Source organism: Mixophyes fleayi, chromosome 5 (genome assembly GCF_038048845.1).
Source record: "Mixophyes fleayi isolate aMixFle1 chromosome 5, aMixFle1.hap1, whole genome shotgun sequence".
Taxonomy (NCBI): Eukaryota; Metazoa; Chordata; class Amphibia; order Anura; family Limnodynastidae; genus Mixophyes; species Mixophyes fleayi.
The window spans coordinates 104,031,055-104,048,099 of record NC_134406.1 but is presented as its reverse complement, the minus strand read 5'-3'; the positions used below and the strand labels follow the sequence as shown (position 1 = coordinate 104,048,099).

Below are 17,045 nucleotides of genomic sequence, written 5' to 3'. Positions count from 1 at the left end.
TGCTTGGTCACGACTGACCTTACAAGAAGATGCCTCAGTGACAGTTGCAGAGCTCGCATTCAGAGAAAGGCGAAGGCCTCATTCTTTCTTTGCCACTGCGTGTGTATGTTGGCAATTTTCTTTTTTTTCTGCAGATAACTGCCTGGCTTACAGCTCTTTTTTTCTTGACCAAGGTAAAAAGGTGTTTTTTTTACATTTTTGTTTCCCCGATTTAAAAACCACTATGTACTTTTACATCGTCTTTACCAGATGTACAGGAATTGCATCATGACTGGTGGCAGCAGCTGCTTGGTGCTCCTGCTCTGTACTGCTGTGAATCCATTTTGATAACACCGTACACTTTGACTGCAAATTTAGAAGAAAAGCCTGCAAGGACTGGTATATTTCTATTTCAGCATTGACAATTAGCAATGGAGCCTTCTTTAACACTGCTACCACCCTCCTCTTTCAATTCTCTAAGTTTGCCTGCCCAACTGTTCTACACTATCCTACCCCTTCTGTATCCCTCTCTCAAATGGCGCTCGATCGCTTTGGAGGGCGGTATTTATAGATTCCAAAACTTGCAAGATCCGACAACATCACAAAGATGTTTTGCCTCATTTTGGAATCCGAAAAAGCGCGAAAATACGGAGCCGACTCGGCTCCCTAACTTCGACTGTGTTTGGTTGCCGAGGAACAGAGCCTGAGCATCTAATTAAAACCCACTTATTGCACAAAACACTAGAAGCTATAAACAGTTTAACAAGAGTATAACCATTATCTTAGACCAATGAGTCAAAGGTTATACCCCGGGTAATTCTGAACATCCTGCCGCATTAAGAGTCTAAGGATTCCTTTCCCTAGCTTTCCAAGAGCTCCTACAATCACCCTTCGCTCCACAGGGCCCTACAAACTGGAAACCCCCTTTTTATATTATAAAATAATTCCTGTGCATCTTCCCTACATTTGATAATTATATGCTGACATAAGTGCACAATGGTGTTCAGGGCACATAAAGCAAACAAATAGTAACTATACATTATAAAAGAAGAAAAAAAAAAAAAAAAAAAAAAAGGAGTGAAATGCAAGCAGAGAACAAGCTGCCTGCATGTGTAACCCAACAGGATCAGAGCAGACCCTCCACCGACAGCCACAAGAACAGCTTCTAGGAATAGTAGAACCAGTCATGTGGATGCATTGAAAGCTGATAACAGAGGAGCCACAAAGGAAAAGAGCGGAAGGGGTGAGTAAACTATCAAGAGGAATAGACAAGGGAGAAAGATGAAGGAACAGAATGGTGGCAGATAGAGGGAATTTAAAGATCTAAAACCAAAGCAAAACCAACAGTGAAAAACTGATGAGTACAGTAAATACATAAAGTCGTGAGAAGAAAACTACAAATTAATAGAGAAAAGTGTTTGGCTGAAGGGACAGGGGCAAGCAAAATTTTAGTTCTGGGGGTCTTAAACTAAACTTTGGCAGTCCTCAATTCCCCCGATCAGGGGCTGACAAATTTTAGCCTGGGGTGGAGAGACTTTGCTCAGCAGCCTATTTGGAACATCTTAAAATAAAATGCAGTTCCCTCAGTGACCCAGCTCAATGTAGGCCCCTATGTGACCAACCCAGGTGGCCACACAACCCCCTAGCCCCTGTGAAGAGATATTTAGGGTCCAATTTAGGAAAGGGAGAAGGGCAATCCTCATCTATTGAAGGATTACTGCCGGCAGTAGACCCTGCTGGAGAAAACTTTTGCAGTGCTTCTCTGCCAAAAATATCCTTATGCAAAGCATGGTGAGGCCCATTTAACAGGGGCAGTGGCAATACAAGTAACAATAGTCTTCCTATTGGAATCTCAAAACACCAAATAGAAGCAGACAGACGACCTCACAGCACTGGGGTCATGTGTTAGATTCCCAAACCAGGCCTTATGTGTCAGGAGTTTGTATTCTCTCCCCATGTTTGCATGGGGTGGGTTTCCTCTAGTTTCTTCCCACACTCCATAAACGTAGGTTGATTGGTTTCTGAAAAAGTTAATCCTAGTCTGTGTGCGTTAGGGAGTTTAGACCAAGATCCATTGAGGCACGGAATAATGTTAAATTCTCTGTACAGTACAACAGATGTTAGGTCTATATAAATAAATGGTGATCATGACAAAGATGATGAACTTAATAGCTAAGGGACTAGGTACTAATAGTGAAACTGAACCTTGCAAATTCTGCACTACAATAGGCCCTAGGGACCCAAACTGAAAATAGGTTTTGTTTGACTAGAAACTACTTTTATTAAATAGCAAGATATTCAATAACATATTGTATAACCCAATTGATTCCCTGTGATCACTACTAGGATCCAGTTGAAGGAATTTGATGGGATTAATGTAGGGACAAAGATCATTCCTTTTAAACGTGTCCAGTACATTTGCTCTGGTTGAAGGGTCTTGTCACTCTCCCATTAAGAGCACCACATACAAAGTCTTATGCAGAGTCACAATCACTTCTCTGCATTATACATTCTGGATATAAAACAATCTCATTGGTCATGAGCAATTAAATATTTTTGGTTCTTTAAATCCAGGCAGAAGGTAAACAACTTGTGCTCCGTTTCTTACCTTGCCCTTGTTTATCAGTCCTGATATATGAACCTACTGATCAATACATCCAAAGACTCCAAAAAGAGCCTCTAAGTGAAAGGCATGTGAAATGTTGCTACAAATAAACTGCTGAAATATAACAAGTTGATTGTAGTGTTAAAGCACTTTCATACAGCAGTTTGATAGAAACTTCACTACCTGTGTACACGCATACCTGCCAGCAGTCCAGATGTTTTGGGGGCCACAAAAACTTACATGGTTTGCTGAGTGGGCGTGGTGTCTGAAGACAGACTGGTATGGATGGGGTCACTCTTGGTTTTAGTAGGTTAGGGCACACTACAATGTTCTGGTTTCCCAAGAGTTATCTTGGCAGGTAGGTTGTTGCAGTGACTATGCACTATCAAAATCTCAGTCTGTGGCTTTATTTGCCTCCACCTGCCCCTCACTTACACAACTCGCACAAATGGGCAGGTTACTGCCCCCACCAAATCAGCACACATCTTGCAATGTTCTGTTCTGCCATGAACATTCCGTTGATTGGCTGCTCTTCAAAAACAGGAGCACATAAGATAGAAAAAGGGTGCAAAAGTTGCGGAAAACTAAGTGAAAGTATAGATTAAAGACAATTGAAAGACAAATTGATTAAAGGGCAGCAAAGTTAAAAAGGTTCAGCAGAAAAAAAAACAACCAACCAAAACCCTCCACAAAACTTAGAATTTTCAATCTGTGGGTGTATATCAGTATACACTTTCCCAAGGTTTTTAGAATGAAGTCTGATTGACATATCACATAACAAAATTGTGTGACTATTGCTCTAGTTATTAAACTTGTCCTACCATGCATGCCACTGTTCCAGAGTTTGGTAGGGGAGATTGTTGGAGTGGTCTGACCTCTTCAACCTTAAGTCTGTGATCTCCAGCATCCTGTATTAAGAAAAGGATTGGCCAATTTTTAAGAGACACTGGAGAACCCAAACATAAAACGGCAGGGACATTAAAATCTGTGCATACATCCTATGAAGACATTGCAAAATAACATGCATAATTTTAAAGCCTTTAGCTTAGGTTCTCAAATCCTGTTAAAGGCACTTTAATAATCTAAAAAGTAAAATTATATTGATCTTTACACTTGTATTCACTTATCAATTTTAGTCTGTAGCCTTCCTTAGCAAAATACAATAAGTTGTGGGAACGCTCATTTTAGCACATAGTAACTTAATACACTATGCTACAGGAAAGGTTTGAGACCAAACACCAAGTTTGGTATTGACTGACCATTGCACTTTTGTCCTCTTTAAGTATTGCTATACAAGTATATGCACACCCGTGTGCATGAGCCTCAACTATAATACGAACTATACAATACAAAATGCATATTAAAACTTACAAATTGATTACAATAGAATGTCAAAGTTGTATGCAATATTTAAACCAGTGGTGGGCAACAAACAGCCCTCACCTGCAGCCCAAGCCCATTCCCGCTTTATGGTCATTTTTGTTATAGCTTGTAACACTTGTTTAAAATGCCCGTTAAATCTTATTTTAAATGTATTTTAACTAATTACTGAAATTAACGTTCAAAAGGGCCTTCCACATATTGACCTTAGAGGGGTGCTCCATGAGGCCCCCACAGTATATCAGATTGCTCATTAACGATTTAAACTCTGTTGCATCAGTGACCATCCCAATAAAAAGCAGCAGTAATCCATGCATACAAAAAAAATAAAAAATCCCCAAACAAGTTTATGCTTTGCAGAGATTGGGGCCAACATAAGGGTATACCATTTTATACAATAACGACATTGAAGGCTGTGTGGTCACTCCGTGATAAGGGAAGAGCTTACCTACCAATCAAACACTAGGATATTACGGTATGACAGAATAGATGGGTTTTTATAGCATACTTCTGAAAACCAAACCAAAAAAAATTTGACCAACTGGCCATGGTAGTGCACACTTCAGACTAGTTGTATTACAGATGTAGTCTGACATGGAAAAGGGAGGAGATTATACAACATGTCTGGGTATAGGTGATTAACAGAGGTATGCATGGATTACAGGAGAAAAATGGTTGAACATTGTGGAGGGCTTTGTAGGCAAGATTTTGCATTTTAAAAATATTCTAGCCTCAAATTCTTTGCTTAAATCAATGTTGCCAAGAAGAAATTAAATACTAGACCATTTAAAGCTCTTTGTGCAGGTTTTGAAAAAAAACTTAAATTGTCTGATCCTTTTGCCTGCTCCTTGTTACAGCCACTTAATTAAGAATATGGCAAACAGATGGAGCCATCACTAAAACAGAAAGTTTTGCCCATTTCTCACATTTGAAGCCCTTATATGAAAATATATTTTATCAGGAGCTATACTCAATTCATCCAAAAACACTGTGAAGGGGATCTCGGAGTGTGCATGGATGACCCTAAGACGCCAGGGGTGATGACATCACCACCCCTGGCCCACACACACACACAAGGTCCACATGTGTGTGGTGAACCACCACACACGTTGCCGCTGGGGTGGCCGGGAGTTTCCGGGTTTGGACTATAAAAGCCAGACCCGGGACTCTCCCCTCAAACTGCTTGCTACTGGACAACGAGTATTATACTACACTAGGGACCTACTACATTAGTATAATCTGTAGTGCAGTGTATCTCTATATGATATATATTTTCTGTAGACAGCCTACACTAAGCTACAGGAAAATATTCTATACTACAGAAACGTTCCCTACACTGCAGATGAAGAATTGCATCCAGGATACAAGAACTTGATAAGTATCATTGATAATATATAGATCTATAAAGCTATGTGTGTCTCTTTGTAATGTGGATTTAACTATTTATATAGAGATGACTGTAGCTATTGTCTGATATCTGTGATCGTCAAATCAATATTATAAATACTGATTCTTATCAAGAATACATATGTAAAGCAAGGATAGCATAAGGAAAAAAGGTGATGAACCTAGGGTTAATTTTATATTGATGTACTATGTTATGTTGAACAACATTCTGATATATGTGTGAACTGTGAATGCAAGCTTTTCTGTGTCAACAGTAAAATACTTTGATTTAAATAGATATGTTGTGAGTATTGGCTATTTATAATGAATATATACTGTGAGATACTTTGTCTAGATACAGTGGTTATTGGATAAATAATTCTGTAAAGTTTGTGTTTAGTGTCATCAAAAGACTGAGTAAGGCAACATTGTGTAAGGAAAAGTGCATAAAAGTTTTATAAACGAGAGCATCAGAGAACAAAATAAGAGGATAGCGTGTGCATGTGAGGCGCAACCACAGGTCCTTTAACAAATACACCTAAGCAAGCGAGCCAGTTTTGTATCCATGTCCAGACTTATTGGCAGATCATGTATCTCGTTGATTTCTCTATATATTATTGGCTGGCCATAGGCATATCTGTGCAATGCTAAAATAGGACCATCTACAACTGCCATGGACAGGGCTCCCATATGCTCCAGTTTTTCCAGGTCCATCATACTGAAAACCTAATTCCTAATCCTTATTTTCCATTAGTTGATATTTCTGATCAGTATTTTTGGAAACTTTACTGCAAACAAAAGCTTGCTCTGTTTCTACTTGAACAGAAAGTGATAGTTTAGTGAAATGATGAACACTTAATTTTTCAACAAATGCATTCAACCTCCTTACAAAACGTAGTTATGTATTCTTGATAACACAATACAACTGTCCCTGTTGGATAAAGTATACTTTGTTCAAAGAGCAGCATTAGATACTATGACTGGTATTGTAGTTTACAGAATCTGTTCAAAGACCCTAAAAGCTTTACCCCTACATTAAAGTGTTGACATTGCATTGCCCCCACCCCCAAAAAAAAAAAAAGTGCTTACAACCATAAACATTTCTTAAAAAAAAACCCAAAAAAAACAAAAAAAAAACCACAATCTTCAGTTTTTGCATCACCAAAAAAAGCGGCGTGGCACTTGGCTGATATTTTACTAAATTATGTAAACTTAGACATTAATGTTAAAAAGTCCTCTATTTGGATACTTTATTAATTGTTGCAATCATTCAAAAGTAGAATTTTTCAGTTTCACTGTACAGCAAACATTTTCCTAGCTTATGGTGGCAAAATCTCAGTCTAAAATGTCAGGCTATTATTTCATGCCCTACAGAAATATCAACATAGAGATGAAAAATAGATGAACACATAAAACAGTGTCCGCTATATGACTTCGATAAACACATTTGCTTTATATTTTAGGCTTCCATGATTAGACACAAAGCATCAGTCATCATATTAAATTATAAATGTCCAACTTATTGGAGCTGTTACTCCATTCCTCTCCCACACTGACTGAACTATGACCGTCTCTCCACCAGGTCCTCACAACAAAGGACCCAATGTGTAAATGGTGCCCTATTTTGGCCCACCTTGCGCTCCTATTACACCAGTTTAGGGGAGGATGTGGCATGGAAGGAGGAATCCAATTTTTATTCTGCTCCACTTGTACATTATGTCCACTTGATTAGTATTTGTACAATCATCTCTCTTCAATCTTCATTCATTTGTACCCGAAACTTCAAATCATTCTAGCGTTCATTTTATTAATTAGGCTGTTTGGGCAATAACCTCTAATGTTTCATGAATGTAGTGGCATTTTTTCTGCTGTGCAATAAAAAAAACCTACAAATATACAAAAGGCTTTTTATGCATTAGATGTGCAAAAATATATATATATATATATATATATTTTATAATATGTGGAAGACTTCTCCACTACAAAAATCACATAAGATATGTTTTTTTTGTTTTAAAGCTGGCTGTAATATTTTAAATGAACCCTGTCTTTACATCGGTGAAATGGTCAAGTAGTGCCTAATTTTATTTGGACAGTCTTTTATTGGTCTCATATGAGGTTGTAGATCTTGAGATACAGGGCAAACATCACATTTTCAAGATTAGAATTGGAATTAGATTATAATTAGAATGAGTGGCGTGAATACCCGTATAAACAGCTGGGGAAGAGTAGTTATGGTAAGACATTCCTGATCTATGCCAGAATGACATAATAAACTTCACATTTGTTCATACCTTTCAATTTAATACTTTTCCCTTCAAACTTCAGACATTAAACTTTAAACACAACTGAACCCTGCACCTTGCCTTTGCATCCTGTCACATCCTTCAATTGTGGGTCAAGAAGCAGACCACTTTCATCTCAAACAAAATAGGATAGATATTACCCTAATTTGCACAGAAGCATAGGAATATATTTAACCAGCGGCCGTTCCTACAAACCGCCGATTCTAGTTTTTCCATCATTTTAAAATGTAATTTTATTAAAGACAAATCCCATCAGATTTGGTCTTCTCCGTTTACAAAAACAAGCCGCTGAGAATCGTCAGTTTGCTGTCTTTGATATATATAAGCCATAATACGTGAGGCTACAACAGAAGCTCAAGGCCAAATGAACAGCCCCCCCAAGTATGCTAAAAAGAAAACTTAAAAAACCAAAACAAAAAAAACACATACTACAATCTACTACTTCTAGGGATATTAGGAGTCACTGAGGCATTCAACTTCTACATATTTCACATTAGGGAGTGAATTATCCATTATATTATGGACCAATCAATGCATAGAATAATTTATACTGAAACAATAAATTGTATGCTGCATGAGTATGCATATTTCAGGATCTTGAAAGCTATACAACAGAAAGTTATAATGAAGTTTTAAATTAATAAATTAAACCTTAAAAAAGTTATAGAAGTGATATGCGAATAAGAGGGTTGAACGTGGACACCACATTTTATGGAATTTAGCCAAATTCCCCTATAATTCAGTGTTTATTAATCGGTCTAGTATGGCGAGGTATCTTGGCAGATGAGACTGCCAAGTGTATGCTAGGTGTCGCAGTCTGCACAGATAAATATAAGCATGTGATTTGCATCTCAATTATTTAGACCACATTCTAAGCAGAGCATGGCATTACCAGTACAAGATAGAAGTTCATAGGACAACTGCACAACTTTAGTCCATATTTTGGATACTTTAGGTCTCAAACCCTTTGGACATGCTCAGCGTGCTCTAGAAACAGGGAACCTATAACAAAAAAAAAAAAATTCCAAACAATCCTCAAGCGAGTTGGCTTTCAAACACCATGGGGCATATTCAATTAGCTTTCCGCTTCGCGGGAGCGCGCCGGAACGGCCCGCGAAGTCAATCCACGGTACTGAAATAACGTGGATTTTCATTCGCAGCCCATAGGGTTGCGCACGAAGTCCTGAAAAGAACTGGGTGGCCACGTGACCTCGGAAGGGAAAGAAGCATTCTGGATACTTGTGGTCAGCAACATAGAGCCCGAGTGCACCCCCAAATACCAGATCAACAGTCCTAGGTAAGCCCTTAAATTAGGGGTGCTTTGTTTTTGGATCATTAGTAAAGTAGTCATTTAGTAATATTTTCCATTGAGCAAGTGAAAGGGAAGAAAGATAATGAGGTCCAGCATCAGGCCTGTGGACTATTCTCTTGTACATCCCCTCACTGAACTCTACCAATTAGCAGAGACCTTTTCTTAAGATCACCATTTGCAGGATGGACGCTGGTTGTACGAATTGCAACATCTTTAAATAGAGGATGCAAGGGAGCTCCAGGGGTGTGTGTCAGTGCTTCTAAAAGCTACTGCCATTGGAGTCACGGCTTCTGGATTACAAGTTTTTCTTGGGATTGCATACTTGTTTGCTCTGCCTGGCTTATTCTATAATCGTAGACTTGCAAACATGTTGGCTCTGATAAACAGCAACTCAGACTCCCGTGGTCCTACACAACCATATCACATTTGGATCGGTTAGGCATTAATCATGGACAGTATTGGAAAGTTTAGCGGTAAACTGGTCTTTATTGGGATCTGTTGGTCTGGCTTATATTCAAATATTTTTATCCTCTTGCCGATTTAGAGAACTTGTATTAGGCAAATCTCTAATAAAGATACTGTTGTATCTTTCCCTGTTTCCTGTCTGCGTGACTTGAGCTAGAAGTCCCAGGGTACACCCTGTGAGTTTAGGATCCAACAACCCGGGTCTTAGCATAGAGCGCTGAGACCTATTGGGAGAAATTCTTCATATGGATGTTCAAGAGAAAATGAGTAGTTGATACTTGTTTATAAGCACTGAGGTTATGCAGAGAAGAATACAATTATTTTGTGTGGATTCTTGGGATACCACTGTCTTTCCAGACTGTCAGGATTCACTAGGATGAGTGGGGTCCTTCTGTTCTGCCTGGGACTTATGGTACTTCACCCAGAGGCACGGAATCTAACAAAGTGGAAGGTTTTCACCAGAGGTTCCCATTTGGGCTTGGCAGCTTCCACCCTGCAGGTCACGGCCCTCTAAGGGAGTTCCCTGTGAGTGGTGATAGAGAACCTAGTACAGAGAAGAATGAAGGCACTAGATAGCCACAAATTAGTAGGATTATTGAGTAATGCTCAGTGATGGTCCACAGAGAGATAGTAGGTGATTTGCAGCAATACGCTTGGAGAGATAGTAGCAATGATCTGCAGTAGTTACCACTAACGAGTGGAGCCGGTAATAGGTGATTGCAGCAGCATGCTTGGAGAGATGACAGCGATAAACTGCAGGAGTTGCCACTAACAAGTGGAGCAGGAAATAGGTGATCTCAGCAACAGAGTGCATTCGGGTTACTGGGTGACAGACACAACTATGATTTCAGCGGCAGAAGAGCTCTGGTGACGTTCTCAGGCAGCAGATACTAACTCTAAGAATAGTCTAGCTGCTTTGTTGCCATCTTGTAACAAGCCAGGTGCCTTGATTCAGAAAATATCGGGGGGAGGGGGGGGGGGGGGGGGGGGGGGAAGGATCCAACAGTCTGCTGCAAGATTGAAGGGTTAAGTGTTTCCCTTCCTACTCATCCTGTTAATACTTTAAGGATATAATGAGCTACAAACCAGGAACAAATTAGGATACATTAGGCAAAGTAATGCTAGTTAATCTAAACAGCCCTTTTGGGTATTCAGGCTTAAAGATAGGAGCTTTATTAATATATATATATATATATATATATATATATATATATATATATATATATATATATATATATATATATATATATATATATAAAGATCAGGATCGTGTGAACCACAATTATCAACGTGACTACGGACATAGCTTGTTAACTCAGGTGATTAATGATTAGTGATTAAGGGTTTGACTAGTTAACAGCTCCCATGTGAATTACGCACTATATAAAGATAGACCATCAAGAGGACAATGCTGAACTTGAGAAAGTTTCATAGATGTATAGTATAATTTTCCTTAGCTCAATGCGTTTTGTTCTCTAAGTCTTGACATTTGATTATAGTCTTTTGCATGTCCTAATTATTTGTCATTTTAATATGTTTTAATTGTGAGCTGATGGGCATCTAAGCAAGCGGACAGGATCCACTACAGCTGTGCACAGACACACTGCTACCACACTATCTAGATCCTATCGAGTTGTGTATGTACACAATACCAAGGAGGACATACAATCTACTTATCAATCATCAGTCAGAAATCTGGAGACCTGCAAGACAAAGGAACCACAAGTTTCCAGTTAACCTAATTTTAAGTGCACAATGTGCCTATTTTATAGTTTATTTATTAGCAAGTCAGAATATACACGAATACTGGTTTCACACTTTTTTTCTACATGTATACCCCATGAAACTATATTTGGACTGTACAGAGTCAATGGGGATTCAATATACGACAGAATCAAGTGGACCTGAGTCACTGAAAGTTATACAAGGGTCAGAATCACAAGAAAGACTCTGTTTCAAAGAATCAAATTGTTGGCGTCATTCTATTTGTGTGATTTTCATGACATGTATTATTGAGACCAACAACAGAATATCATTTAATTTAATTTCATATTAGAAGTATATGTGTATATGTGTATATATATATATATATATATATATATATATATATATATATATATATATATATATATGAGATACGTGCTCAGGCTATTGCGGTACCGTATTACTGGCAATACTGCGCATGTTTTATGGTAACACGCATTACCGCGAACCGGAAAGCTAATTGAATATGCCCCCATAAGTTATATATTTTAGAGATGGGGTAGCAGTTATCAACTGTTCATTCAGCCTGTATACCGGTCAGTTAAGCATGCAGAGCTATACTTAATGCGTTCTATGGGGCATATTCAATTAGCTTTTCAGATCGCGGTAACGCACGTTACCGCGAAACATGCACAGTATTGCCGGTAATACGGTACCGCAATAACAGATTTTTGTACGCAACCCTATGGGCTGCGAACGAAAATCCACATTATTGCGGTGCTGTGGATTGACTTCACGGGCTGTTCCGGCACAATTCCACGAACCAGAAAGCCAATTGAATATGCCCCTATGTGTTCTCTATCCAGCAGGTGAAGTGTAGAGTGTACTTATCCCCTGCCCATTCTATTATATGTCCCTAACCTAGAAATAAGACCAGAGCAGAGCTGCATGGAGTTGAAGCCATTAAAATATTTATAATTTCCAGTTATATGTATGGCACCATCATGTTACACAGAGCTTTCAGAGAATACCGAATCCCTCACATTACTCCCATCCACGGTAACTTGCCCCCTTCTCACAATATGAATTTGTGTGGGGGGGGGGGGGGGGGGGGGGAGACAATTAACCGACCAATAAGTTCTTGGACTGGGGGAGGAAGCCTGAGCACCCCAATGAGCATCTCATAACATGGAAAAATGCTACAAACCCCACAGATGGTGCCCTGGTTGGAATCAAACCCATGGCTGTGCTGTCGTGCAGTGATTCTAACCACTGTGCTGCACACAGTTTGGTCTATTACAACTTTACCCCATAAATACTCTTTGCTATTAAATTCAAGCGGTGAAATGTTCTCATTTGTGTATGAGGGAAAAAGAGGTGGGTCACAAGTGTGCATTTAGCTAGGAATAATATGGACAGCTTGTGTGGTACAAAGTTTTGCTCCAGTACATAGATGTGGTATTAATCCATTTTGTAAGGGGTTGATCTATGCACATCTCAGAAATAATGTGTTGTAGTATTGGCTGCACACTTCTAACATTGCAAACAAATGCAACATTTTATGCAAAACTGACACAATTTTTGCATTTTGGGTACACCAGTTACCTGTAGCTGCACACTGCATGATATAAAGTCAGCAGCATGGCGCATCTATAAAGTGCAGCTACATATTGACTGGTGGATAGTTCCAGCCACTAATTGCCTAGAGTGGAGAATGTTTACACGACAGTACAGCACACTGAGGGACCACAGGATAGGCAAGTTAATTTAAATGGATTGCCCCAGAAGGCTGAGGTCTAATTTTAAGGGCAGGGGATATCATTCTCTGTAGCAATAAAGATTATATTACATTTAACCTGGTGTCTAACTTATTACAACAGATGAGTGGACTGCATTATAAATCCACTAGAGATCTAACGTCTTTTTTTTTTTTGTTGTTTTTTTTTAAATCAGATTACAGTGGGAGGGTTTCTGTATCATCAAGCTACCAGAGATCTGGGGTCTGCTTTCTGCCCTAATCTAAGCTTCCTCTCTAAAGTCCTCATGATATAACCCTACTAGACCACTCCATCTCACACCTTCGCCTCTCACCCCCAACTTATAACTGCCTCACATCCCCACCTTAAAAGACTTCTTCTCCTGCACAGCACCTCACCTCTGGAGTTCTTTACCTAGCAGGCTATCGCCAACTTTAGAGGTAAATACTTCAAATGCTCCCTCAAAACGCACCTCTTGCTTGCCCACCCTTCCTAAACCACCCTCCCACCTCCATTCTAACCTGTTCTTCCTTAACCCATGCCTGTATACTCCTGTTGTCTCACTTTCCTTCCCTCTAGAATGTAAGCCCTCATGAGCAGGGTCCTCTATACCCTATGATTTTTGTCCATCGTTCTATCTTGTATATCCCTGTTATACATTACGCTGAATAGTCTTGTTGTGCCTGCTGCTTGGACCATATGCAGTTATCCTGTATATTGTATACCCGTTTTGATATAGAATTTCATTCTGCTCTTATGTCCAATTTGTACCCATTGTGTGTTGATCTAGGAATACTGCTAAGGGAATATCAATACAAGACTACATTCTTGTACTTTTCACTTGCACTTTTGCCTGTATGGTGCTACATAATCTGACTCCATATAAAACTTTGAATAGGATATTAATTGAATACAATAGTGCTGTTACCTATACATTACTACTTGTATATAAACCATACTTGCCGACTCTCAAGTCTGTGTCCGAGAGCTGCCTGGGGAGGTGGGCGTGTTAGAGATGGGGCTATGCAAATTTTGGCCTTGTGATGCAAGAACGCAAATGCATCATTTTACAGCAGGGTGGGGCCAAATGCCGTTTTGGATCTATTCTGCCCACTTCCTAGTGAAGTGGGCAGATCCAGGAGGCTGCAATACTCTCCCGGGAGACCAACCTGGAATCTGGGAGTCTCCCGGACATTCCAGGAAATCTGACTATAGTATTATGAATGCATACTAGTTTGAGACTGCTTGATTGTTGGGTGAATAGTGCAAACATTAGCCCCTTAGCAGCATCAGACGCGCATGAAAGTCTTCCACCAAGCAAGTTTTATTAGCCGGCTTCAGATGCAGGCCATTCGATATGGAGTAGAGTAGTGTTTCTCAGGGAGCGCCAACAGTGCACGTTTTCCATCTCTGCTGAAGCAGTTTTTCATTACACATTTGAAACAAATGTCACAGGTGCTACTAATTTCACTTGTGAGCTGAAAAACCTGCACTGTTGGGGCTCCCTGAGATCTGGGTTTGTATAACCCTGGTGTAGAGTATACATTCAAGAGGGAAAGATTTGTATTAAAAAATGCTAATATGAGGATTGCAATGTAGGCAGATTAATAACCTCAATAAAATGCTCTGCGATTCTATTGTACACTTTACAATTCAGCCTTTCGCACATATTATATTAGAATACTCTATTAAATATAGGTCACTATAATGGCTACATTGTATAGAGGTCACTATAATATGCTCTACATTCTGTAGGAGTCCCTAGAATGATGTGTATTGTATATAGGTATGGACCATGTTCTGTGTATTGTTTAGAGGTCACTAGAATAGCCTGTGCTTTGTAAAATGGGGCTGGTAGGTGCTGTATTTGATTACAGCTCTGACAAGTTTTTATTTTATTGGCTATATAGAACACAGTAAAAAAAAAAAAAACACGCCTACACTGTAGGTCATGCCCATTTTTCTGTTAGAGCATGCTTGTAGAAAAGTGTGGGGCACTTGATTGAGTTTGCCCCCCAGACTGACAGTTGCCAGCACTTGACTAAATCTAAAAATTAATCCAGGATGGGTGGGATAGGAGGACTATAAGTGCAGTTAATGATTGTTCTAGACCAATCCATAAGCATTCTATCCAGCATAGAGTAAACAGATTTCTAAATATCAATATACACATAAGGTTCCTGTCCTGTTAAATTTATCTTACTCCTTTGGTGTAGACTAAATGCAAGCTTCAGAAAACTACATGTCACAATCAGTGCTATTTTATCCCATAAAAGCAGAAAATTTGGACTAATTATATATGTATATATATATTAATTATAGTCTCCGTTATACAAGATTATACACTGCTTTTTACATAGTGCATGAGTCTTATACCATAGCTAGGATATCTATTTTTACTGTAGTACTGTAGCAAGTTTGGTCCCTTTGTAATTAATTTCAGGTCACTGGCCTGTGTCCCCACTTTTGAAATGCACATAGGAAGGTTTGTCATTTCATTCACAATATATATATATATATATATCACATGTATTCTTTATCTGCTCAGCCAGACTGCACTCTGAATTTGAAGTCCTGAGAATGCCTTTCTCCCCAGCAATATTTCCCAGACCCCCCCCCCACCGCAAAACCTCCATTACTGAATAAGCCAAAACTCCAGAATGTGCCTGTAGATTATATACGCTATGTTGATTATCTTTATGTGAACTTCTTGCAGTATAGCTGATCTGATGGCTTTCACTACATTTTCAATGTGATCTAATACATCTGGCTCATTAAGGTCACATGTCTTTCCCATGCTGCCTGTGTTTTTGATCAATTTGTCTTGATATTAATTTGGCATTTACTTGAGCCAATATATAAAGATATTTGTGTAAAGTTCTGTGATTGATTCATCTGGAGCTTTTAAAGTGGATTTAGTTTGTGTTCCATTAGAAATGGTGCATTTGCAACATAATTTTGGTTGGGATTCAAAACTTCATTTAATTTTAATTATTGAAAGCTATATATCATGACTCTGGGATCAAAGACGAACTGGGGAAATAGAAAACCCCTCTTAGAAATTGCTGCAATAAAGTTTAAGACACGAGTAAAATCAGGATTTTCCAATGTTCTATCTTGTGAATTTTGGATCAGTTTTGATATTTTATGCATATGGGTCCATGCCTTACGTGTCATTAAATGGGACGTTTTGCATTAATTGTATTGGAACGTGGAATTTTGGAAGGTGTGGTAAAGCAGTTGCTAAGAAGGGAGCAAAGTAAATAAATTTGAATGCAATTTTTTTTTTTCAGTATTCTTATACACACACAAAAAAAAAAAAAAAAAAAAACGACAAAATCTGCCAAGAAATGAAGAAAGGGTTCCTCTGTGCCAGACTTTACTTGCCAAAAATATTGTGTGGCAATTAGGGTACTGTACTTCCCAATTTCATGCACCAAGATCTTCAACACAAGAATGACCTCAGCATCTTTATTGAACTCAGTCATTCCACTGCTTCACATCACCCAAGAGCATAAATCAACGGCACAAGAGGGTTTTTCCAGGGAAATCTAGGTCAACACAGCCACCCAGATTGGATCTCCACGTGGGTAGAACTGGCTGAAAGTCAGAAGTGCACATCTTGCCAATTGCTCCAACGAGGGTAATTGTTCATTAGCAAAAAATAAAATGCCCCAGAGCTACATTGACTCTTAAAAAAGGAGTCCAACTTTGCTGATGCCATGATATGCAAATGTTTGGTGTTGGGCACAAAGCTAAACTAATTCCCTTATATGCTATCCTGAAGTCAGCAAACAAAGGGCACTGCATTTAGAAGAAAAGTTCTGACGAGGAACTGGTGCACACACAGAACTAAACAGTTTAGTGCCATCCTTAAAGATACATGAGTGTTGTACAGCCCAGCTTTAAGGGGCTTCAGTATATTCTGTTGTAGAAATTAGATATTAAGTTTAAACCGTGTGTATAATATATAATGGATATGGCTAGATATATAATTTATTATACTTGGCAGTACAAACACACAAAAATTGAATATGAACATGTATTCATTTACAGCAATGTTTCTTATCCTTTGATTCATTGACAATTGACTTAAGCAATTAATGACCACCACATACACCATCTTTGTAAAATCCCAACTCGCATATCAA

The 17,045-nt window shown here is 38.9% G+C and overlaps 1 protein-coding gene across 5 annotated transcripts in view; it reads right to left on the bottom strand.

Annotated features, from left to right (window-relative positions):
* Positions 1 to 17,045, bottom strand: part of GRB10 (growth factor receptor bound protein 10) — a 146,882-nt gene that overhangs the window by 37,718 nt on the left and 92,119 nt on the right. For 4 of the 5 annotated variants that reach the window (XM_075212637.1, XM_075212633.1, XM_075212636.1 and 1 more), the window contains one exon: positions 3,406 to 3,492. The exons of the other annotated variant lie outside the window; for it this stretch is intronic. In XM_075212637.1, coding sequence (XP_075068738.1) covers positions 3,406 to 3,492 — 87 coding nt within the window. The remainder of the gene's footprint in view (positions 1 to 3,405; positions 3,493 to 17,045) is intronic. 5 annotated transcript variants of the gene reach the window in all.